The 23608-nt window shown below is 46.9% G+C and overlaps 1 protein-coding gene across 2 annotated transcripts in view; it reads right to left on the reverse strand.

The window, feature by feature from the left end:
- Positions 1–7718: 7718 nt before the first annotated feature.
- Positions 7719–23608, reverse strand: part of PDGFD (platelet derived growth factor D) — a 221461-nt gene continuing 205571 nt past the window's right edge. For both annotated transcript variants that reach the window (XM_032356405.1, XM_032356404.1), the window contains exons 6-7: positions 19320–19534; positions 7719–10147 (exon numbers count right to left, since the gene is read on the reverse strand). In XM_032356405.1, coding sequence (XP_032212296.1) covers positions 10022–10147; positions 19320–19534 — 341 coding nt within the window. In that variant the 3' untranslated portion in view covers positions 7719–10021. The remainder of the gene's footprint in view (positions 10148–19319; positions 19535–23608) is intronic.

Below are 23608 nucleotides of genomic sequence, written 5' to 3' on the forward strand. Positions count from 1 at the left end.
TGAGCTGGAGAAACGCTGCTCCAGGGGGAAAGGAGAGGCCCTGGTCATAGGGGTTCTGGAAGTTGCTTTGGGTAATCTCCGCTTTACTACCTGTCCATGTGACATGGTTAGAACTACACGGGCAGGAGCTGAATTGGTGTTATTCACGGGTCCTTTGCCTGTATCTCCTCCAGTTTCTGATATGTAGTAGGTCCTCAGAAATAATCGTGGACTGAATAACTGAGAAAAAGTACAATAGTAAAATGGTAGGTCTCTTCTAGACACATTATATTCTAGACACATTATATTCTAGACACAAAACATGATTATGGTTAAACTCTGGCTCATCTCCTTGACGTCAGATTGAGAGCTCTACCATTCACAGCTCTGGGGCTTTTAGTCTATTTTAATTTGTATGAGAAGAAAAAGGAAAGTCATATTTGGTCCGATCTTGTGCAGACGTTCATACATTGCTTGAAAATGTTCGCTGAAGGGGTACGCCTCCTCCTACGGCTAAAACAGCAACTGATTGTTGTTCTTGTGGGACCAAGGCAGGGTGAGCTGGAGGTCCCAGAATTCAGACAATTATATCTGGTTTCTTTCTGAATGCATTTTTGGATAAATAGTGGACCAAAGTGTTTCCTTGTTTTCCTTTTTTTTTCCCCCCAACGAATACATTTGCTATGTGTTCTGGGCTTTTCTCTCATTCAGGATGAGTGCAAGCTGTCTTCTCAGCAGAGCTGTTCGCGGCTTTTTGTCAGAGTTTCTATCAAGCCCAAGAGTCTTCATTTCCCATGACATGCAGGGACAAGTAATCTGTCACAGAAAATTCTACTTTTCATTTATGTAATGACCAAGATTGAATTTGGTATTGAGATAAGGTTTAACCTGAAAAATATCAGGGTTTTGTTTGGTTTTTTGTTGTTTGGTTTTTTGTTGTTTTGTTTTTTGTTTTTACAAAATGGGGATTTAAGTGAATCAGCAAAGCTGTTTGACTCCTATGTACTGAGAACATACTTTCCCAGGAGACCCAGAAATCAACTTTTTCTTTCAAAAAAAGAAAAAAAGAAAAAGAAAAAAGAAAAAACCCGACTCCAGAATCTAGGATTTATGAAAAGGCTGTGCAGGTCTGAAGAAAACTGAACGCTCCACCCCCAATCCTCCTGTTTTAGGACATTCCCCAGGGGGGTGAAAGGTTCTAGCATCCACTGGGGAGTCAGGGCCATGCTCGCGGAGGCATTCTTTGCTTTTCAGACATCAGAAAACTGCCTGCTCTGGCCTCCTTCAACGAGCCTCTGTCGCTCGTCGCTCCCGAGCCTGTGGCCCCACTACTCTGCTTTCTCACGGCCAACTCTCTATCCAGTGATGGCCCTTTTAGCCACTTGTCCTAATACTTTGCTCCCCTGGTCAAAACTCCCCAAGGACCTCCCAACACACTAAAAATCTAAAGTCTTTGCTATGACCAAGAAGACCCCTATGAATGAGCCCTCCCTACTTTTTAAACTTCTGTTTATTTGCTGCTGTTCCTTGTCCACATTACCCTAGCCCTCTAGCTTCTCCTCACACCATCCTTCACTTGTTTCTGCCTCAGGACCTTTGCACTTCCTGTTTCCCTCTGCCTAGAATGCTCCTCCCCAAGATGCTTCCCCGTTACTTTTCACTTCCTTTAGATCTCAGCAAAAATGTCACTTCCTTAAGGAGAGACCTTTTACCTAATTAGCTTTTTCTTTTTTTTAAAAATAGCACTGATCATTCTATAAAATTACATACATGATTATTTTCTGTTTCTACCTTGCTACCAAGTCCACAAAAGCTAGAACATTGTGTTGTTCCTTATCTTGTTCATTGGCCTTGGTGCCCAAAACTGTGCCTGTCCTAATTAGTTAGTTAGTTAGTTAATTAAATGAGTGAAAGTGGACCAGAATACTCACTGATGACTTCAGGACACTTGCCTGGGATTCTAGGTGAGAAGACTTGATGAAGAAATTCTTTAGCTCCACCCCCATCCAGTGACCAGGACAGGTGGTGAGACCATGCGATGATGGACGTAGGTTACAGAACTGCCTGGAGTCTAGCGCCTGCTGACCTTGAAGACCTTACTCAAAGTCTCCATGCTTCACCTCTCATTTTCAGGAAACGTAATAAATACAATGACACTTTGGAAGGAACGCTTTATACAGATTCATTTGTCAATTTCAGAAAACTCATTTATCATTGGGTAAGTTTGAAAATTAGGTAAATAGTCCTGAGCTTCCGAAAATTTGGGGGATCCTGTGAGCACTCAATAAATGGACACAGTCAACATTTATTATGTGCAGCTTCTGTATTTGCAGATTTGCCTGTTCCCTACCATTCACACGTGCCTCCACAATCTGTCCCCCTTGTGTGTTTTTACAGACGTGGTCATTGAACCACTGGACGTGTCCAGCACACATACGCCCAGCTGGGGTTGAATGAGGTGCCACTCTGCCTTCTTTTTTCAGTGCTCACATGGTAAAAAAGGGTCTTTTTCATGGTCTTTTTAGTGCCAGGTTTTTTACATTTTTGTGTTTTTTTTGGTTGGTGCCTTTGCCATTTGAAATGGCTCCCAGGCATGGCACTAACGTGCTGTGTGTTTCTCCTAAGGGCGAGAAGGCTGGGACGTGCCTTATGGTGAACATGTGTGCATTAGGTAAGGCAAGGGTTATAGTGCTTTGTCAGTGAGTTCAATGTTAATCAATAGCACGCATTAAATAAGACCTCCTTAAGCAGAGACACACAGAAGACAAGGTCATGTGTCTATCACTTGATGAAAGTATTGCGACCAGATGCTTAGAAAACCTAACCACGTGTCTCCTCCCGCTGGAAGGGTGACTCGGGGCTCACTAACTTGGTGTCTGGGGCGCCATTAGAGCACCTCACCACCATGAAGAATAGGGATCGACTGTCTCTCTTTCTGCTCACTGATCAGCTTCTCCAGTAAGTGGTTTTCACTCAAAACCTCGATTTCAGCACAGTTCTTCCGTGCACAGCATGTGACCCTCTGAGTCATACCTCACCAGCGACATTCCGGGAGAACCAGGACTGGAATGTGGCCAGACCTCAGGACCCAGGGGCACGGAGTGGGGGGCTCCCTCTGGACTCCCCACTACTTCCCCACACGGGTGTCATTCCTCCCCTTCCTTTGTGGCTGGGCCTTCCCTGGGCTTTCTGGTCCATGTGGAAGGAGTGTGGTGCCACAGCCATCGATGTTTACGTCTTATTATGCCAATAACCAGAGAGACCATTTGAATCTCTTCCCAGCTCCATATGTCATGAGAAAGGTAGGTCCTGGGCTGGGTCAGGTGCCGCTGAGATATCCAGCCGACCCTGGATATCCAGCCGAGATGCGCGTGCTTGTGTGTGTGTGCATGTGTGTATGTGTGTGTGTGTGTGGTTCTGTGAAGTGTGACTGTGGCCACAAGTCCGTGGGAAACGCCTCACGTCCAGAGCTGCTCTGAGGAGCAGCTAGTACTCCCATGTGGCCATTCACACTTGAATGTGAGTCAGTTTAAGGTAGTGCAAGAAAGACGTCTTCAGCCTGAAGCCACATTCCAGGGGCTCAACAGGCACACACAGCTCATGACCCCAGGAGAGGGCTGGGCATCATGGTGCCAAGTTCCCGTGCACAGTGCCACCATCGATCAAGCCACTTTTCCCCGAAAAGGTCTGTGAGGGGGCGGGTTGGGAAGGGTGTTTCTGGGCACGTCTGCTCCATCTTCTTCGCCATATTGATGAGACAGGCCCAGCCCCCATGGACCCACTGCTTCCTCCGGCACCCAGACTACTTTTATACCCTTGCCATTGTCCTGTCATCCTTTTCCTCCTTGGTCTTCCCCCTCTTCCAAGGGACTCAACCAGTCCTGTGACTTTCAGTCACTATGTGATGATGGCTCCCAAGCTTACATCTCACTCCTAGACCCTTCCTGAGTGCCAGACCAGACCTGTCCACCTAGTATCTCCGAGTGGGTGTGTCAAAGACCATTGGGCACTAATGTCTCATACCAAGCTCTTGATTTACCACAAATTTCCTCTTCTTCCCGGGCCCCAGCCTCAATAAAGGCATCTCTATCTGCCCAGTTTGTTTTGCCAGAAGCCCTAGAAAAACCCTTGACACCCTCCTCCGCTCGCTTCTCGACACCCAATCCATATATCATCAGTGGTCAATTAAAAATTCAAAATACTTCTTTAAGTGAGTCATAATTTTATTTTCATTTCTAATACCACAGTCTCCTTCCGCTTTCCTGCTGCCTAACATTTACTCAAATATGTTCCTGCTCCAGTGTCTCTAGGAAATGACCAATGCTTCAGGAATCCGTTTCTGCTGCTGAGGGAAATTCTACTTTTTAATGTCTTCTCACCTCATCCTTTTCCTTCTCACAAATACAATGAATTATTTATTTGATATATACCATCCCTTCCCTAGTTTGATAAAGGCAGAAAGCATGGTTATTTTATTGTTCTTCAAATCTGTTGCGTCTGGCAGAGTTCCGGACACGTAACCAGTGACGTATTCACCCCACCTCGGAACCTTTACTTGTGAGCCTGTGAACTCCTCCTTCCCCTCTTCTCTGTGGTCCTTTGGCTTCTGTTATTTACCGTCCTTCTCTTGGGTTCTGCTTCGCGGCTCTCAGCGTGACTCCAGTCAATGTCACAGGCCTGGCTCTTAAGACAGTTGTGATCTCCTCTCTCAAAATCAGCCTCTCCTTCCTGCCTGCCTAGTGTTCCGGGGAGAACATTCTCAACAGTCCAACTCACAGGACTTCTTCCTCTAGGACGTGCCCTGAGCCTGCACTGCTCTGCAGGCTGAGTCAGTAAGACCTCTGAATCACCCTGTGAACTTTCCTTGCAGCCTCCGTCCATGCAGACCGCACCTTCCAGAACTTGCAGTGCAGAGCCTGCACAACCAGAGGGGGCCTGCACCCCTCCTGTCTCTGACGCCTCCTCTGGAGAACTCCGAGGAGCTTTATAATTCATATTCCTAGCCCCATCCTTCCTGCAGGCTGCCATTTTCCAAAATACAGAACTGTTCTGCTGGAAAGGCTCTATCTCAGCCTTCTGATTTTGTAAATGAGGAAACAGGTCCAGCAAGTGGCTGGCTGGTTCACTGAACCCAAGACCTTCTAATGTTCCGACACAGTGTGACACTTGCTGCCCCACTGGGCTTAAGAGCCCCCACGGCTTCCTCAGCTCCACATAAAGGACAAAACTTTGCTAGCCGTCCACGCAGACTTGGTGTGACCAGCTGCTTTTCTGCCTTATCAAACTTACCACCTATCGTGGTTCTTTCCTGCCTCGTTACTTTTCATTCTTTGACAGGCCTACATTTACCTTTTGCGTTTTTGCCGGAAGATCTTTGTTCTTTTGTTTATGCCACCTAGAATATCTATCCCTACTTTTATCCTCTGTTGTGCACCTTGTGTGTTGACCCCAAAGCAATCCTGATACATAATGTGTTTTAATGCATTTTGTTGTTCAATGAACTAATGAAGCATTTAATTTCGTCAGTTTTCCCCATATTGATGGTGGCTAGATATCCTTTGATAGAAGTCAGGAAACATCCACCACCATATTCTGAAGTTTTTACCAAAATGGACAATAACAGCAAAGATTCACTTGTCGTGCTCAACTTTCAAAAAGTAGGGATTTTTTTTTTTTTAACAGTTGGCGTTCTAAGCCTGTGACCTACTCACTTGGGAAACCATTTGCTCTCCTGGTCTCCTTGAATGGCCCCCACCTCCTGTGCCTTCCCAAAGCAGACACTGATCCTGATTCTCCCTGACCCAAAGATTGGTGTATAGAGACTGATGAGAAAGAGGAGGAAGGTAGGGCTCACAGGGAGAAAGGAAAGGCCAGAAGCTATCAGAAAAGAACGAACTTGTAATATGACCTCAACCAGAGACGTGGAGGTACGAGAACATGACCCAGAATGTGTTCTTAAAAGAGAATCTATATTATAGGAATTATGTAAAATAGAAACTGAATCTGAGAGTAATTTTAACGTTTGGTTCCCGGCCACTGAACCCGGCAGCCTATATCCAATAGTTTAAAATAATTAGAAATTCAAATGGTTTTATTGGAAAATGAAGATTTCTTGGCCTGATTCAGCCCCACTCTCTTCTAATGTGGTCTGCTAAAGAATTATTACAGATCTCTGTAGAAATGAGCTTTATATAAAAAAATAATACAAGTTAACTTATAATTGAGGACGATAACCCGGACGGCAAGCATGAGGTATTAAATGAAGCGGTTAGTGGCTCCTCCATTCCCACTGGTGATGCCTCCCCTGCCACTGAGGAGACCTCCCCCACCCCCACCCAGGGCTGCAAGTCTTAACTTGATCTTTAAAAACAACACAATTTAAGTGGATGTCAATAAAAACCAGTGAATTATAAATATTCTCTCTTCCAGCACATTTGATCAGAGCCGTCAATAAACAAAACCGTATTTCCTGGGAGTTCAGGCGTGAACAATAATCTATGAATTTTGATTTAATATTCTACCAGAGGACCCCGGGAGGATATGAACAATTTGGACATCTGTTAAGTTATTCTCAGAGTAAAACTGGACACATGTATACTTCAGGAAATAACACAAGATGATTCAGGTTTCTGCATTAAGATACTGCATATATATATATATATATATAAGCATATTCAGATAGCTGTGCATGTGTATATATAGTCTGATAACTTGGATTTTTATGTAAGAATCATGATCTACAGCTAGCATGATTTTTATATAAAAATCCAAGTTCTCCGAATTAACCACTATGCACAGCATTATTGGATTCCTTCCTGGCCCTCCCCACACTTTGTCTCACACATTAGCTGGTATTTCTGATGGGAAAATTGATTCTTGGCAAAGAAAACACGTCCCCACTGCCTTTCCCCAAGCAACCTGAAGCCATTCCGCTAAATGAAGTGGCCGAGTTTCACCCAGCTCTGTGCCGCGGCTGCCTCTGGCAGGACAAAGCTGCGAGGAGGGGCTCAAGTTCTCCTCTGAGCAGAGCTCGCTTTGCCCTTTGTCCCCGCTCCCCCGGCCCCTGATCATAATCAAAGTCCTTAGGCTCACAACCCCTCACTGGTCTCCCTGAGCGGGAGCACCGCTCCCCGGCTGGGCTGCCCCTCGAGGAGGGAAAAGCTTCCAGGGCAGACAGAAGGGGAATGAGTCCCAAAGGTCCTGATGTCAGCCCCCAAGGAAGACACAGGCTGTGAGCTGTCTTCAGGGAGGGAGGTCCGATGCGACTCTGTTTTATTAAAAGGCTGGTGGGAAAACAAACAGTCCAAGAGGCACAGTGGCACAGCAGAACAGCAAAACTCAAGCCCCGTCTGGCTGCCCAGGCTCGGCACAGGGACGGAGCCAAAACCTGCTGTTAGGGGATGAGGTTCACGCCCTTCCTGCTTTCCAAAATGAAGCCCACAGATGTCACCCTGTCCCGTCACCCCGAAGACTTGCATGTGGTGGTGAGAGGAAGGTCGTAACACTGTACTCCTTTCAAAAGTGCCGTTGGGGACTAAATAACGGAGTAGTTTTGTTCAAAAGCAACATATATTTTTCACGAAGATAAGAGCCATATTACATTTGCTATAGAAGCATGTGGCGAGAGGAAAAAAGTGCGTGTTGCCGACATGACAAAACACAACCAGTTCTGCTTATGAGAGTGTTCTGCCCCATAAGAACGGAGTGAATGAAAGGCATTATTCCAGGTGAGCGAGCCATGCAGAATTGCGGATTTATTAGGGTTTGTGTTGAAATGTAATTTGTACGGCGAGCTTTTCTATTCCTCTGATGGCGATGGAACAGATTTATTGGCTACACGTTGGAAGTGCAACAGATAACAGATAACCAAGGGAGACGTTTTAATAAAACACTCAGGAAAGAAGAAAGGAAAGTGAGCGAATATGCCTGCTTCCATTTCAGCTAATAAATAAAGAGCACAGATAGGGCTTTAACCGAAAACCACCGCGGTTATTGCAGCCTGGAAGGTTTATTGAAAACGAGGGAGAACATGCTCAGCTTTCACACACCCACGACAGCGTGAACGGCACAGGCCACAGTCAGGGGACACTCATTTGATCTGGGCACCCGAGCCGATGTTTTCACGGTAAACTTGCATGTGGCCGTGAAGGGGACCAGCAGGTCCCTGACCGCAAGTGTGTCTGCTTGGGACATTTCTGACTGTGCTCTGGGATTCTGGGCAACTAAACAAGGCAGGGATTCCTGCCCTCACCCCTCCGCAGCAAGAACACTGGGTGCGTCTAGGGAACTTTCACATCGTTAATAAGCAATGGCCTTCGTCTCCGAGAGCTGAGAGGGAAGGAGGCTACGAGTGAGGACGGTGGGGAAGGTGGTCCATGCTTTGAAGTCCAGGTGTATTTCGACCCCGCACCTGAGCACTGGGCTGGTGCAGCCCACGTCACACACCCCTCACTCAACCGGTCCTGGTCACTAGAGCCCTAGACTCACGGGAGAAGTCGGCTTTCCTTTTTTTGTTTCCAGGCAGCAAGAAAAGTGGGACTCTCTCCGGGTGGCCCTGGGGCTATCTGGATTTCAGTGTTTCTCTCTCTCTTGAGCCTGGAGAATGATGAATCGCTTCCTACTCCGGGACTCAGTCTCCTTTCCAATAGACACTGAGGAGCCTGGGAGGGAGAAATGAGAAGACCACCGATCCGAACTCAAGGTTTCTAGTGGCGGAGCAAGGCCGAATTTGTGTCCCCAGGACAGCCTTCTAAGAATGAGCTCCATGGATCTGGAGAGAACCACAGACTCCAGACCTGATTCCACTTAGTTCAGAAACAGGAATTCAGAATGGTGAGTGAGGGTACAATTAGGAAGTTACATCAATAAAACCGGGTGGTTTCTATACAGGAAAGCTTTTAGGCTATAAATAATTCAGGATGTTTGCCAAATTTAAATGCCATTATAAATCCACGTTTGTATATCAGAGAGACGGGAGCATGAATGCAAGAGACATAAAACGGACTGGCATAGTTTGGAGAGGTTTGGATCCCTTATTATTAAGGACCCAATCAAATACTCCATCCAATTTCCAGTTCTGTTACTGTCTCTACATTCACTGTTCTTACTTTCAACTACCCAAGTCTTTCAACGAACACTAGTTGGAAAGGGTCATACAGAGTCCCCATGCTGTTTTCCAAAGGCGTTATTTCTGTGGAGGTGTTTTCCAGAAGGAAACAATTCAAATTTCTGCTACAGTTAATAAACTGTCTCTGGGAGGATTATAATAATAAACCTTCTGAGAAATTTTTTGGAGACAGGTGTTCAATGAATTTGCATGCCTCAGCAGGATGCAGAAAAAGACTCAATGACTTACTTCCTAACGCATCTATATTATCATGGCATGCTTCTGGAGATGGGCAAGTATTGTCTACCCAGGTAAGCACGTAGTGTGTCCCATAGGAAACATGGTTAGGTCTGTGCCTTTGTCCCAGAATCCATAGTTTTCCTTTTTTTTCTTTACAGTTAAGATGTATATATAAGAAAAGCTCATTTATTGGTTTTTAATATACAAGGTGCTTTCTTTAAAAGAGCAAGCTCCAAGATTGTTTTGTGATTCAAATTTTAAAATAACCTAAATAATCTTCTGAATCTTCCAAGGTCATGTTTCTTGTATTTAATATGTCCCTGAATTTGTCAAAAGATTTTTAAGGGTCTAAATGATGCCACCATGCATCAGCTCTGGTGTACCTCATTGTAGACACGGAATAAACCGTTTGATGTATTGACACAGAGACGTGAAGAGTATGTACGTATGTGTACGTACGTGTACGGATTCTCTGACACTATTATTGGCTGCAATCCTATATTCTGGGCTATAGACGTTGACAATATACCTTGCTACTTGCCACGGCTAACCAAGCTGGGTTGAAACTCAGCAACCACTTGTATTCATTGCTCTGCAGGCTAGTAGTTAAGTTTGGCTGCTGGGAGAAAAAGAGTCTCTCGCCACACCCTCCTCAAACTAAGGATTCATTGGTGCTCAGCGTGTGTGCACGCCCCTTTATCTCGGCGGTCTTGAGCTGCAGACACAGTCGCAGCGCTCGTGATGGTCCAGCTGGATGTCGACGAGAGCCATGTGCTTTGCTCTGCCCCTCCTCTTGAAGTGGCCCGGCTCAAACTTCAACACCTAGGACCAGAAGCACAGCGCCTGTTAGAAAGTTCCTGTTAGAAAGCCCGGAGGGTTTAGCACAACGAGATGCCCCTTCTGCTCTTTATGACAACTGGTTCCCAACCCTTTGAGAAGCCCATAAAAACTCTGGGCTTGCGACGATGACGCCCTCACGTTAACATTTTTACAACTGTCGACTTCCCGACGCGGGCAGCGTGGTCACTGGACCACAAGGTAACGCCACCAGCATCACCCACCGGCCGCACAGGATGAGCTCCAGGGTCCCAGTGGGACTTACGACAGCTTTCCAAGGGCCCGTTGTGTGCCAAGTGCTGCTCCAAACCCTGTTATAAATATTCTTTGAACAGAGCATATGTTACGGATAAATACAATACTGAGTATTGGTTATTTCTGGAAACAGAACAGCGGATAGTGTCACGAGCGCGAATACGCCGGTGCGGCTCAATGTTTGATGTAACGCCCGGATGTAATGCCTGATGAAGGTGCGTAGTGGCCATAATTACTTGAAAATGCGTGTATGTCCTTATCCATTTGTTAAAATGAAATACCTTTTGCGATTTAAAACAGACCAAGCTCCACCAGAATTTTTCTACCTCAATACTGTATTGATACAATGTTTCTTCATAAAGTATATCCTTAATCTCTTAAGTTAATAAATTGATTGGGATGATGCAGGGCTGGAGAGCATCGTGCTAAGGGAAGTAAGTCAGAGAAAGACAAATACCAAATGATTGCACTCCAATGTGGAATTTAAGAAACAGAGCAGATGAGCAAAGTAGGGGAAAAAGAGAGAAAGAGGCAAACCAAGAAACAGACTGAGCTACAGCGATCACACTGCTGGTCACCAGAGGGGAGGCGGGCGGGGGGCAGGGGAACGGGGGACGGGGCTGAAGGAGGGCACCGCGGTGATGAGCTCCGGGCGGGAAAGGGAAGTGTTGAACCACTGTGTTGTACACCAGAAACTAGTATCACGTGGTATGTTAACACACTGGAATTTAAGTAAAAACTTTAAAAAATCTAAGTTGAAACATAATTATAGTATATTTACATGGAAGCTAACTTCTTCCCCGCAGTGGCCTTTGCCGAAATCAAACGTCCTCGTCTCAGACACGATGCCTTTGGAAACCACACACGCGCTCCCACCGACACGATCTCTTAGTCCGTTTCTCCTCCGTATGCTCTCAGGTCCCCGACTGCTGTCCATTTGGATTTTTTTTCCATTTTCCTCTGAACTCCAGCAGGGGCTACCATATAACGATATTGTATGTTACAGTTTTCCAAGGATGAGCACAGACACGTTATTTCTTCTCCCCTCCGACAAACCTTGTCACGTAGTAGAGGACGGGTCCTTATCCCCGTTTTATAGATGGGGGGACCGAGATCCTCAAGGAGGCCGCGTGCCTTGTGCGGGGTCTTCCAGCCACTGCGACTTGTGTGCAGGACTGTCCGCTAGGGTCCTAGCACCCCGGCACCCATGCCCTCTGATGAGCCCGTGATTTCCTTGTGTCTCCAAGGGCTGTCGGGCTCCATTTGGGAGCCGGAGTGGGGACGCGCCCGGCTGCGCTGGTCCCTGGTGAAGGCTACGTATGGCAAAATCTTGCTTTGGACTCTGTGGGACGTTTCATGGTACTCCTCTGCTTCTTGACCAGGAATTCCTTCCCAGACGTTTGCTCGTCCTCACGTCATTACCTCCTTGGAACCATGAACAGACCCAAACCCTCGACTAGGAAAAGCGGGTGCAGAGACCTCATCGCTTGTCCCTCCGTACGAAGCCAGGCTGGGCCATGGGGGTCCCAGAGAGGAGGAGAACAGATCAGCTTGTCTCTTCCCTGTTCGATCAAGCTACGGAGTCTGCGCTCGGCGCATACAGAGCGGGACACGGATTCCCACCTGCAGCAGAGCTCCCGACGGATGCTGATGAGCACATGGGGGGCGGGGGGCACCCGACGAGAGCTCCTTCCAGAGGCGCAAACACTCCAAACCATCTGCTGTTGGTAAACTCAGTCCAAATGGCCGTTCTCCGAGCTAATTCTGTTGTTCTCTTTCCCTCCTGCGACTCGACTACTCTGACAGTCTGTGTCACCGATTCCACCCAATTTATTTTGTGTCCTAGTTTGGATCGAAGCCCTTCCAGAACAGCGGAAACAACGACTCACGGTACTGATGCCACACGCTGTCATAAGGGGCTTTTTTGCAAATATTATTTGGATTTCCCTGCAACATATTAGTACTTTTCTAATTTTCATACCTGAGGAAAGAGAGAGGTTAAGCTACTTGCCCACCGTTACGGAGCTGGCACGGGGACTTGACCCCACGTGGCTGAGCTCGCCTATGCCATGGGAACTTACGTGTGGACGGCTCGCGGGCAGGCTGCGCACACAGCGGCGGGTGAAGCAGCACCCCCGGGCCGGGGCGGTGCCATCGGAGCCCGGGACGCTCCTGCTCTCTCCTGTTCACCTCCCCCCTGCATCTCCTCTTGTCACCTCCCTCCCTGCACCTCCAGCAGACACTGGGGACAGACACACACGCCAGGAAATAAAGCAGGGGCCAAAAACAGGGCCCCACGCTTTGGGCTACTTGTAACGCTTTCACAGTTTTGGAAAATCAGAATCACAGTGGTCTGTGCCTTCCGTGTGTGGTCACCATGTGCTCGCCTGCTGGGCACTCGTGGGTTTTGCTTCTTCATTTAAAAAATAAAACAAACAAAAAACCCCAAAAGACTCCCCCCCCCTAAAAAAAACCCCACCCAGCAACAGTGGTTGCAGAATGTCTGACATTTTGGGCACCGAACAGCCCCACCCGTGATGGCCCAAAAGTGCAGCTGAGCTCTGCCCCGGCGGCGCGCTTGGAAGGCGTTTCAGGCTTGAGTCCCACAGCTTTGCTGAGAACTTCTTCGATGTGCATGAGTCACTATTGTCCAAGACTCTACGTTAACCAGACTGAGGGTTCTGCAGATGGCGGGGAGGGAAGTGAGTCCCAAGACGTGAGTGTCTGAAGAGCATGACTGTCACAAGACCCTAATGAGCAGTGATGACCGGCCCCTGGACTCCCGGGGCTCTTCGCGTTCTCATCGGACAGCCAACAGAAGAGCCTGGCGACGGCGTGAGCACAGAGCCCAGGTGGTTCTCCTAACCCATCTCCTGATGGTTCAGGGATTTTCCGTGTGTTTTATATGAAGCAACGCGAGCATGGTATATATGTGTTTTGCTGATAAGAAGAGAAAAAAATGAATTGGCAGACACTCTCCCAGACAAGACCGGAAAGCACTGTTTGAACAAAGCGGAAATCGACTGCTTTCCCGGCTGATCACGGCACTGATGTTCAAAGCTTTCAGACCATGTAATAGTCTGAGGTTCAGGTACGCCGCACGGAGAGGAGGGAGAAAGCAAAACTGACTTGAGAGAGCATGGGAAGTTAAAAGAGAAATGAAAAGCTTTTATCTGGGAAGGCAAACTGGCTGGTTATAGGTTATCTGCTCACTTTTAAAGGGAAGGAAGGAGCCACTGAATTAATTTCAGCCGCCGAAGGACACATACTAATAAGACCATCCCCAAATGCTTTCCTATTCTCTGAGCTAGGGCTCACAGCTGCGAGTGCACCCCAAAGTGAAAGCCCACTGACGACCCGCCAGCCACTTCTTACTACCTGTAGGTGGAAACCCTGAGCCCTCTCCACCACCCGGAGAACCACACGAGTCCAGGCAAAGTTGACTCGGACTAACTGGAGAAGGACTAAGCCGGGTGGTGGCTTGCGCAACGCTACACAAAGTCAAAGATGCTCAATCTGCAAATTACCACATCACGAAAGATTTTTCACTTCATTTACTCGCCTCGTTGCCAATAAACCACTGAATGAATCATTGCCATAAAGCCATTCCACTAATAAAACAAGACTAGGCAGAAAAGCTATCTGCTGAGTTGGGTTCTTCTTGATTGGGAATATAAAAAAAAAAAAAGGTTAATGCCTTTAATAGTTCTCAGATTAATGGCTGACATAGGAACACAAATACATATTTCAGGACAAATGCATTGTATGAGCTGGAACCATTAAGAGTTTATTTAAAATTCTTCCCAACTTCTAAAGCAGGCTGTACTCCATATACATAGCTTCTGATCTTTAAAAAAAGAAAGAAAAAAGCTTCCTATTTTTGTTTCCCTTTTGAGCTTTTCCATGCTTCTAGACTTCATGAAAAATGTGCAGAGAGTTTAGACTTTTAAGGGCTGCTAGACCATTTTTCTGAAACCTAAGTGATTATGAACGAGAACATCTCGAGAAGGGATAACACATTATTTTCTGCCTGGACAATTACCGAGCTTGTGGGCAGCAGTCCCAGCAGACCCGGAGCCTCGCAGCAGAAGGACCGACTGTATGTGGTAAGATAGGGTACTCAGGAAGAAAGACACCGACAACAGAGTTTAGGAACAATTCCCTGGCTGATGAAGTCTGCAGGTGACCAAGGGCTGGGATTGTAGTCAGGGTCCATAAAATGCTCATGAATACTGAAAATCCAGTCTTGCTCTCTGTAGACATTATGTTTTCTGGGAGCACACGGGGGCTACTGTGGGGGTGCACTCAGGTGCAGTCCAGCCTTGAAAGAACGAAGCAGTTTCATCCATAATTCCTACAGCACCTTACAGGGCTCATGTCCACACACTGTGGAAAATGTAATGGAAGGCTAACTGGGCACCACATTCAGAGTGCAGAATTGGCAGGGATGACCATTCATGTCACAGATGGTCTTGTCTACCTGAGGGGGAGCACGGCCCAAGGCAGGTGTGCGAAGCGATGGCAGGAAGCTAGGTCTACAAGGGAAGGAATGTGCACATTCGGCTGTAATGAAATGCAGGGTCCATTCACTCAGGGAGCCATCGAGGTTGCAGGGAAGCCAGACCTCTCAGAAAACTCCACCCATATCTCTTCTGGACTTTCCAGTCTTCTGCCCTCACATCTGTTCAGTAGCCCCATGAGCCAAGTGTCACTGTTATCACTGATGGGTGAGTGAATTTCTCCATCAGCATTAACTGCTGACTGTCCGATCCTATCTTTACTCCTTTACGTTGACCTAGCACTGCCACCTCCAGTTTGCTTCTATTCCTTGTGTAAGGTAAGGTAGGATTTGGGGGGTAGGATGGTGTCATGGTTAACGGATGCCATGTCATTTCAAGTCTGCCTGGGAACCCCAAATTGGGGGTTATTGTGGGGATGAACTGAGGAACTCCTAGGCCCCTAGGCTGTCTTCCACACGGCAGAGCTGGAACCAGGGGCCACATCTTCCTTCCGGTCAGACAGTGTTGTGCTCTGTTGCCTCAGCTCATTGCAAACACAGGACAAGCCCCCGGGAGCGTGGTCTCACAGTCTCACCCAAAAAGACAGAAAGAGGATGAAGCAGGGAGACTCTCCTTACGCTAGAAATGCTATTTCCAGAGAAAGGAACCAAGTTTCCTTGACTTTTGTTATGGTTGGTTAGAATCATAACCCCAAATCTCATTGCTTTTGCCACAGAGTAGAAACTCTTCACCAACTCATTTTGTTTCCTGTCTCCTTGATCTCAATTTCCCATTTTAGCTAAATTTGTTTCTATACCAGATGCTTAAAACATGTAAAAACCTAAAAGTATGATTATTTTATCCCAAGTCTAAAACTCAACAGTTTAAAACCTCTAATTAATCTCTTTTCATATATAAACATGCGCTTACACATCTTGACTCTTAAGCTGTTAATAGGAAGCAGATTTTTAATATAAAATTCTGGAGCAAAATAAAAAGAATCTTCTAAAGTCATTATTTTTTTCCACTTAGTCCAGAAACAGAGATGGGTCTAGGCTGTGTTTTTCAATACGGCAACCCCCAGCCATGTGTAGCTATCTACATTTACATAACTTAAAATCACATAGAACTCAAAGTCCGATCTCCTGTTTGTGTCGGGTCCTCGTCAAGTGCCAACTAGCCACATGTCACCAGCGACTGCCATACTGGGAGGGGCAGGGAGGGAACCCTCCCTTCACTGTAGAAAGTTCTACTCGACACAATGGACAGTTACAGCAGCATAGTGACAAAATCACGAGAGGAGGGACAGAGAAATTAACTCTGATCTCTCTCTGCTGCCTTGTGAATTTTTGGCTGTTGCCCGAATGTCCATTGATGGGAACCAGAGGATGACAAACCGCTAAGGTAACCTTATTTCTGGGGAAGATCCTGCTCCTCCATGGCACATTATCAAGGCAAGATGGGACCTGAAATAACAGCATCTACATGGTATGTTCTCTGGAAACTTCCTTCTGAAAACTCACTACCCCATAGTAACTTCTATATCCTATGCATTCCAAGAGGCTGCAAAGAACTATTATTAGCAAACAGGGAAAATGCCTTAAAGGATACCTACCAGCTTTGGAGAACAGGAAATCATAAAGAAGGTAACACTGTATCGTACTGGTGGGGCTGGGGGGAAACTTGCTCAACCCCCTGCTTGGGAAATAGCATGACCCAAGAACAGAACAATTATCTAAGCTTCATTAGGAGCTTTATAATTTTTCCCATTTTATGCTTTAAACGCCGAGTGCTGAAATATTTGTGCAGAGTCACACAGGCCTGCTTATGTGACAAGTTCCAGTTACCCCTTAAGTGTGCTCACGGCTCATGGAAACTCATTTCACATCTCATCAGTTACAAGCAGCAGCTGGGGAAACTGATTTCTTGTGTCTCTGGGTTAGAGCACAGATACAGAATAGAAAAAAGAACCAGGATTTTTCCCTAATGAGCCAGGCTCAAGCCGCCCCCACTGCTGGAAAGAGAACAAGTCTCTACTCTTTCCCCGGGGGCACTCAGCAGAGGGATCACTGTGACATGTTGCAAGGTATTTTAGGAGCCGGGGGGTCAAGGAGCCAGACATGTTTGTGTCAGGTATGTGGTGGCTGAGAGAGTGATCGATGTTGTTTTGTCCCTTTGTCCAGAGCCTGGCAGAGTGACTTTGTGCAGAGCTCTGCAGACCCCAGAAGTAAAAATACTACACTACAGTGTTTCAAAGAGCTGCTTCAGAGACAGCTTCAAAAAGATGCTGGCATCTCAGACCTGCTCCTGTGATGAGCAGAGATCAAGGGCTTCCCTTTCTAGATGTTAATTGTGAACAGAAATTTACAGGTAACATCTTGGGTGGGCAGACAGAGACAAGAAAAGAAGCAAGAAAATGACCCTTTAGAGTTCTTTAGCATTCACTGTCTGGAATGTGAGGGTTTTTTTGTTTTGTTTTGTTTTGTTTTGTTAAGGGGTGGTGTGCACGTTCAACTCTGCCATTTCTGCAATAAACAATATAAAACATGAAGCTGTAACTTCAAACTGAGTGGAGTCCAGAGGAAAATAAAACACTCTACAGATAGATCAAAGGCCTATACTTAACTGTTTTTCCTCTGCATTTATGCCTAGGTAGTGATCTTGTCACTTGCTAGATTATTTTAATTCTAGCCTGATTACTGTATTCGGCACTAATCCTCAGGGTCTGACTAAACATTACAAAATTCATTCTTAGATGCAAAGGACAACATCCCATCTAGAGTTCATCGGGTCATACAAAAATAAAACACAATGAACGCAGACTATAGCATTCTCTGGACAGGAGAACTTTTTTTTTTTTTTTTTTTTTTGGTTCCCCTTGAAAACTGCAGGGTGGAGTAAGGAATTCTTATGACTAAGAAAATAAGCTCTATGGAAGTCATGTGTTTCTCCCATGTGAGGTAAGCCTGGTCCCTGTGGCATTTAATTTCCTACACTTCCCAAGTTGGAAATACCAGTTACGACGTCTCCGTTCTCATTTAGCTCCCGTCACCTCCTTAAACTTGTTTGTATTGACTTACTGTTTTCAGGACTAAAAAAAGAAAAAAAAAATAACCTTTTAAAAGCTGAAGGTTTTATTTAGGGGGCACACTTTACTCCTTTGTTTTGGTGGATACAAGAGGAAAAGCAACGCAAACAATCATTTCTCATGGTAATGTCTGCTTAATTGTTTAGATTATGTTCTTAAACACATTTTGGTATGATGTTTCACATCTTACAAAAGGCATTCCATATGCACTATTTTATTTGAGCCCCAGAACCACTCTATAAGTGATTATCTGTTATAATGTCTTAGTCTCATTTCACATATGTGAAAACGGAGTCTCCATATTTGTGACTTGGAAATACTCCCACGATGAGGAAGTAAGAGCTGCTGCCAAGGTCAGGAACAGCTCTGAGCTCCCCTTAAATCCTTTAATGCTCAATAAAGTGCTGTGTGTTCAAAAAGGATAAGCAGTGTTACTAGTGATAGGAGCACAGAGTCAGGAACACAGGGTTCTGCAGAACTCTGTTCTCCTTAAATTTTATTCCTCTTTTATCTTCATATTTACTTTTGTTTAGTTTTGCCTACTTTCACAGCTGATTTCCCAGGTAGCACTCAGTAGTCTTTAGGAAAAAATGGTACTTTTAGAAGAAAAATAATATCCTATTTAGAGAATTAAAAAGTCTCTCTAAACATCTTCTGTCAATTTACATTTTGCTATCTTCACTCTCTTAAATTTCTTAAGGGCTTGACTGCATTCAAGTTTGGCCCTTAGATTTTTCTTAAAGTGACCTAAATTTTGCCATGACAGCCTTTACAAATACCACATATTACTACAAAGAGGTCATGTGAGCTCTGAATCACTGCATCATGCATTTGATCATATAAATAAACAAGGATGTTGTCCCACAGGTTGCTTTCTGATGATTAGAAAACAGAGTCCAAGGGCACCTGGGTGACTCGGTCGGTAAGGTGTCTGCCTTCGGCTCATTCATGGCCTTGGGGTCCTGGGATCAAGCCTGGCATGGGGTACCCCGCTCAGGAGGGAGTCTGCTTCTCCCTCTCCCTTTGATCCCCCCCACCTCTCTGCCGTTGCTCTCTCTGAAATGAATAAATAAATGAAATCTTTAAAAAAAGAAGAATAGAGAAAAGAGTCCATATTTCAGGAGGTACTTAGCCCCTCTAGGGCATTTGGCTTGGTCAGTTTAGCTCATGTATAATTTCAGCTCCCAGTCATCCTTCCAGATGGCTGCCTTTGTGCAGTGAACAACTAGAACAACTGTAACCCATGGCCTGGTCGTCCAGCACCCTACCCTAACATTTCCAGCTGGAAAGAGCTCATGCGTGTTTGAGGACATACCTCATGATACTTTTTCACAGTCTTCCCAGAACTGCACGTGCAGGATTTCCAGTTCGCAGTCCCACAGCCACAGTTGCCCCCACAGCGCTGCACGAGGAGGCAGCGGGGAAAGAAGACCACGTGCGTCAGCTTCAGTTCCTCTCTTAAGTTGACGGAATAATTCCTGGGAGTGCAGCTGTAGCGCTTGACGTCATCATTGAGCCTGTCCAGGTCGACTGTAAGAAACACACACAGGTGTGAGCCAGCACCTGACCCGAAGCAAAAACTCCCAGCATGGGTTTTTGGGAAGCGTGTGGGAAGATGTGACAATGACCTTAATGCAGACATTGAATCTGTCCTTGGGATCTCATTTATTAACCTCACATGCAAGGTGGAAAATCGGATTCTCTTTTGATCCTATCTACTCTTCAAAAAAAAATAATAAATCAGATAATTTAATAATTATATATAATAAATATTATAATACTATGTGTATTAGAAAGAAAAAAATTACCATGTTAATAAAAGTATTTATTTGCTTGAAAAGAAAAAAATAACAACAACAAAGAAAAAACAAAAGCCTCAAAATCATGGCTAAATCTTTATCTTGGTTCAATTTCCTTATATTTTTTTAATATAAAAAAAGAATTCCGAGGAAAGAAAATGAAGCATTCAGCAATTTAAAATAACTGCCTTTATCTTAAAAACAAAACAAAACAAAACAAAAAAACCCAAAATACATGGCCTCTCAATTCTCAATAAAACCTAAACCAATAAAACCTAAACCATGATTCTCTAAACCATGATTTAAATATAATTTGAAATCTATCAGGGATGCATTAGGGACAACTACTCTATTATGCTTGGCTGGTGATGCAATTTTACAGGGAAGTATGAAGAAGAAAAGGTTTTAATTTCATTTTGACTCCAAAGTCAACCAAAATGTCCACGGAGCTGGCATTTTGGGGAGTGGGTATTGAGGCGTATTTGTGCCCTGCATCCTAGATGGCCACAGCACAGAGAGAGGACAAGAGCTGGGCTCTGCCCCAAAGCCGTGGCTGCCTCTCTCCCGAGAGCTGGAAAGGCACCCTGCTGCTTCCAACCTCTGTTTCCTCATCTAGGAAATGTCAACAGCAGAACTTCACCTGTCCCACAGCAATACCGAAGGCTGACGCTAGCGTGCCTGGCACACAGTCAGTGCTGATTAGGATTATTCTTCGTGATTCATTTTGATCTTTCCCTTTCAAGTCAAATGGTTAAAAAAAAAAAAAAAAAATCCAGGCCTTTCTCTGGTTCTCTCTGTTGGTCGTGACTCTGGGTCACTGACAACCAAGGGGGTATGGTTACTGGGACTTTTGTGAATTAAGACCAACACCCCCAATTTTCACATTCTAGTCACAGTATGTCCTTGAATTAAATTTATAGTACTGTGTTTACACAGGTTCCAATCAGTGTTCTGCAAAAGCCAGCTAATCCTCTATGCACCTGGGGGTACATGCCCCCGACCACGCCCTAGAGGGCCCGGGAGGAATCCCACAAAGGCGAGCAGACAGCAAACACCCAGGCTGCCTCTGCACTCCCGCCTGCGAGCGTCTTAGTCTTAAACCCAAACCGGCTGAGGAGCGGCGAGCGTGCTCTTTTGGGGTCAAAGTTAGAGGCTAGGGATGCTGTCCGGAGAATGCAGGGGAGGGAAACCCAAAACAAGGGAGGCTCACGGGGATGAGGGGTCCCCTTCACACCACGAAGTCAGCGGACGGTCTGGCGATATGGGCAGACGACCCCCTGACTAAGGAATTAATAGCAGTTGGGTTGATGCCCTGCCCGGAGAGCCTTTCCATAGGAGCGACTGGGCTTTGATTCTGCAGGGCAGGGAACTCCCCCCGCCCCCACCAGCTTCCCTATGCTGAGCCTGCGACATGGGGGGAGGGCAGGAAGGGGGCAGCTGAAGGAATGCTGAATAACTTCTGTGCATCATGTATGGCTGTTTTTTTCCTTCCTTTGTAAAGACGTGTCCTAAGTTTAGCTATAATCAATCCAGATTGAAATCGAGTGAACTGTGTCTTGGGAAAGGAACCGTTTTATTGCTGCTAAAGCCCTGGAAGTAACTGCCAGCAAAGCAGGAAGGATTACGTAAATGCATTAGGAAGCGCCGCCGTCATCCATTCCAAGTGTCACCTTGAGACAAACAGGGACGCTGGCTGGCGCAGTGCCACGCCGTGGACGGGGCTTGTGCCGGCAGCTGCAGCTGCCGAGGATGCTAACGGGGGTCTGTCTGGTTGACCACTGAGCAGTCAACAGGTGCTGTTAGCGAGGAGAAGGGGTTGGGGTGCAGGAAGGCAGAGGGGGACAGGCAGGAGGGCGCATGCTGAGGGTCTCCAGGTCAGCCCCCCATGAGGCACCTTCTACCCATCACCGCACTTCACTGTCCCCCCCACCCTGTTAAGGCGAATGGGAAATGGGACACTGGGCTTCGGAGCTCTTCCCCCTTTGGCCCCAGCTTCTGGCACATCTAGGAGAACGGGGGCATGGCTGTCTCCGAAAGCCAAAGGAAGAAGAGCTCCCTGGTGCCGCAGGACGTCTGGGGCGGGAACAGGTGCAGCCTTCTTCCGGGGATACCCCAGAGCCCCGAGACAGCATGCCTCTCCCGGAGATGTAGCTAAGCCTCAAGGTGCCCTCAGCAAACCAGGGAGAGGGACGTCCTCCTGCCTCGTCTGGAAGCAGGACTCTTCACATCACGTAAGTGCTTTACTGACCAGCACTGGTCCCCCCCGTTCCCTGCCCACTGGGAAGAGATGTATGACGCTGTCCATTCTAGCTTCAGGTCGCCGACGTGACCGCTTCGGCTGTGGCCCGGGCTGACTCCCTGGCATCCAGCAGCCCTGTGTCTCTGGGGACTGAAACCACCAAGGCACTCAATATAGAACTTGGCATAAAACGTGCTTCTGAGCAGATGCAAACAGCTGCAGGCGTGACTGTGGGCGTTCTGCAGGGGACACTGAGCTCTCCGTCAAAGGGGACGCATGAGGCGGCGCCCGGAGCAGGACGCTGGGCAGCAGGCGGAGTGGTGAGCAAACGTCGGGGCCTCCCAGGATGGGGGCTCGGCTTGAGCCTCTGGAAGGAGATCCAGGGAGAGGGCTTTGCTTTCCATTCCTGCTTCGGTCTCCAGACAGGAACAGGACAGGGCAGCAAGGAAGTCCCCAATGTGATTCAAGGGCCCTGGAATTTCATCTATTTTCCCTTATTTCACCCTCGTGTACATAATGTTATAATTCTTCTTTTGCTGTCCTTTTGAATTTGAGTCTTGTCTTTCCATGGGTCTTCGACATCAGTTTTCCAGGCTGGGCACTGACAATCTGTTCAAAGGGCCGAGAAGGGGCCACTGTCCTCAGAGGCTTTCCCTGGACATATTAGTCCAATGTGGGGCCCTGCACAGGGCAGTGGGAGAGGCCCTCTTTTTGTAGCCCTGGCCTCAAACACAGGTCCTTTGCTGGAGATCCTTGTGCTGTGATGAGTTCTGGGGTCTGAACACTGGGGACGTGTCAAGCAGGAGAGAGCATTCAGTCTCCGACCCACGGAGGCTCCAGTGTGGCAGGACAGGATGGAGAGTCAGCCTGGTCTGGATGATCCCAGCCACCCAGGCTAGAGTCTGAATCCAGGCTTTCTCCTGCCTCTGCACGCTTCTGACTGTGGTCTGAGGATCTGAAGGCGGGCAGGAGGTTGTGGGGGCAAAGAACAGCTTCCATGAACCACGCTGGGGTCTCCCCACTGGAGGACCACTCACTGTCCCAAGGACCAGGTTTCCCAAGTCTGTGACAGACCGTGACCTGCCATTTTCAAGATGTTGCCGGTGACGTACCCCCAAGCCTGTGCGCCCCGAGCACACACACTCATTTATTGGGTTCTGCGGGAGAAGTACGCCAGGTTCTGGCTGACCGCCTAGAGCCTGCTTTCTTCTTTGGCATCAAACAACACAATGCATTTCTCCATCGCCCCCAAACGGAAGGAGCCCACGTCTGTGCACGATCTGCATCTGAAGAAGACATGGAGACAAGCACCTTCTTGCCCTCACCAGACTGTGGCCTTAGCCATGAAAACCGGTCACAAGCCCACGCAGAGAGCTGAACGGGTTGATAACAAAAATCTGTCTTCAGAGGGAACCCGTGCTGGGGTCCTAACGACCGTTTTTACGGGACAGATACAGCCGGATAGGCACACCTCCCTCGCGGTGTCATGTCCCGCTTCACCACACTTGCAGATACTTGTAGACGCTGCCCTTTTCACAAAGTGGAGGGGTGTGGCAACACGAGTTG

The sequence above is a fragment of the Mustela erminea genome, chromosome 9, assembly GCF_009829155.1.
Source record: "Mustela erminea isolate mMusErm1 chromosome 9, mMusErm1.Pri, whole genome shotgun sequence".
Taxonomy (NCBI): Eukaryota; Metazoa; Chordata; class Mammalia; order Carnivora; family Mustelidae; genus Mustela; species Mustela erminea.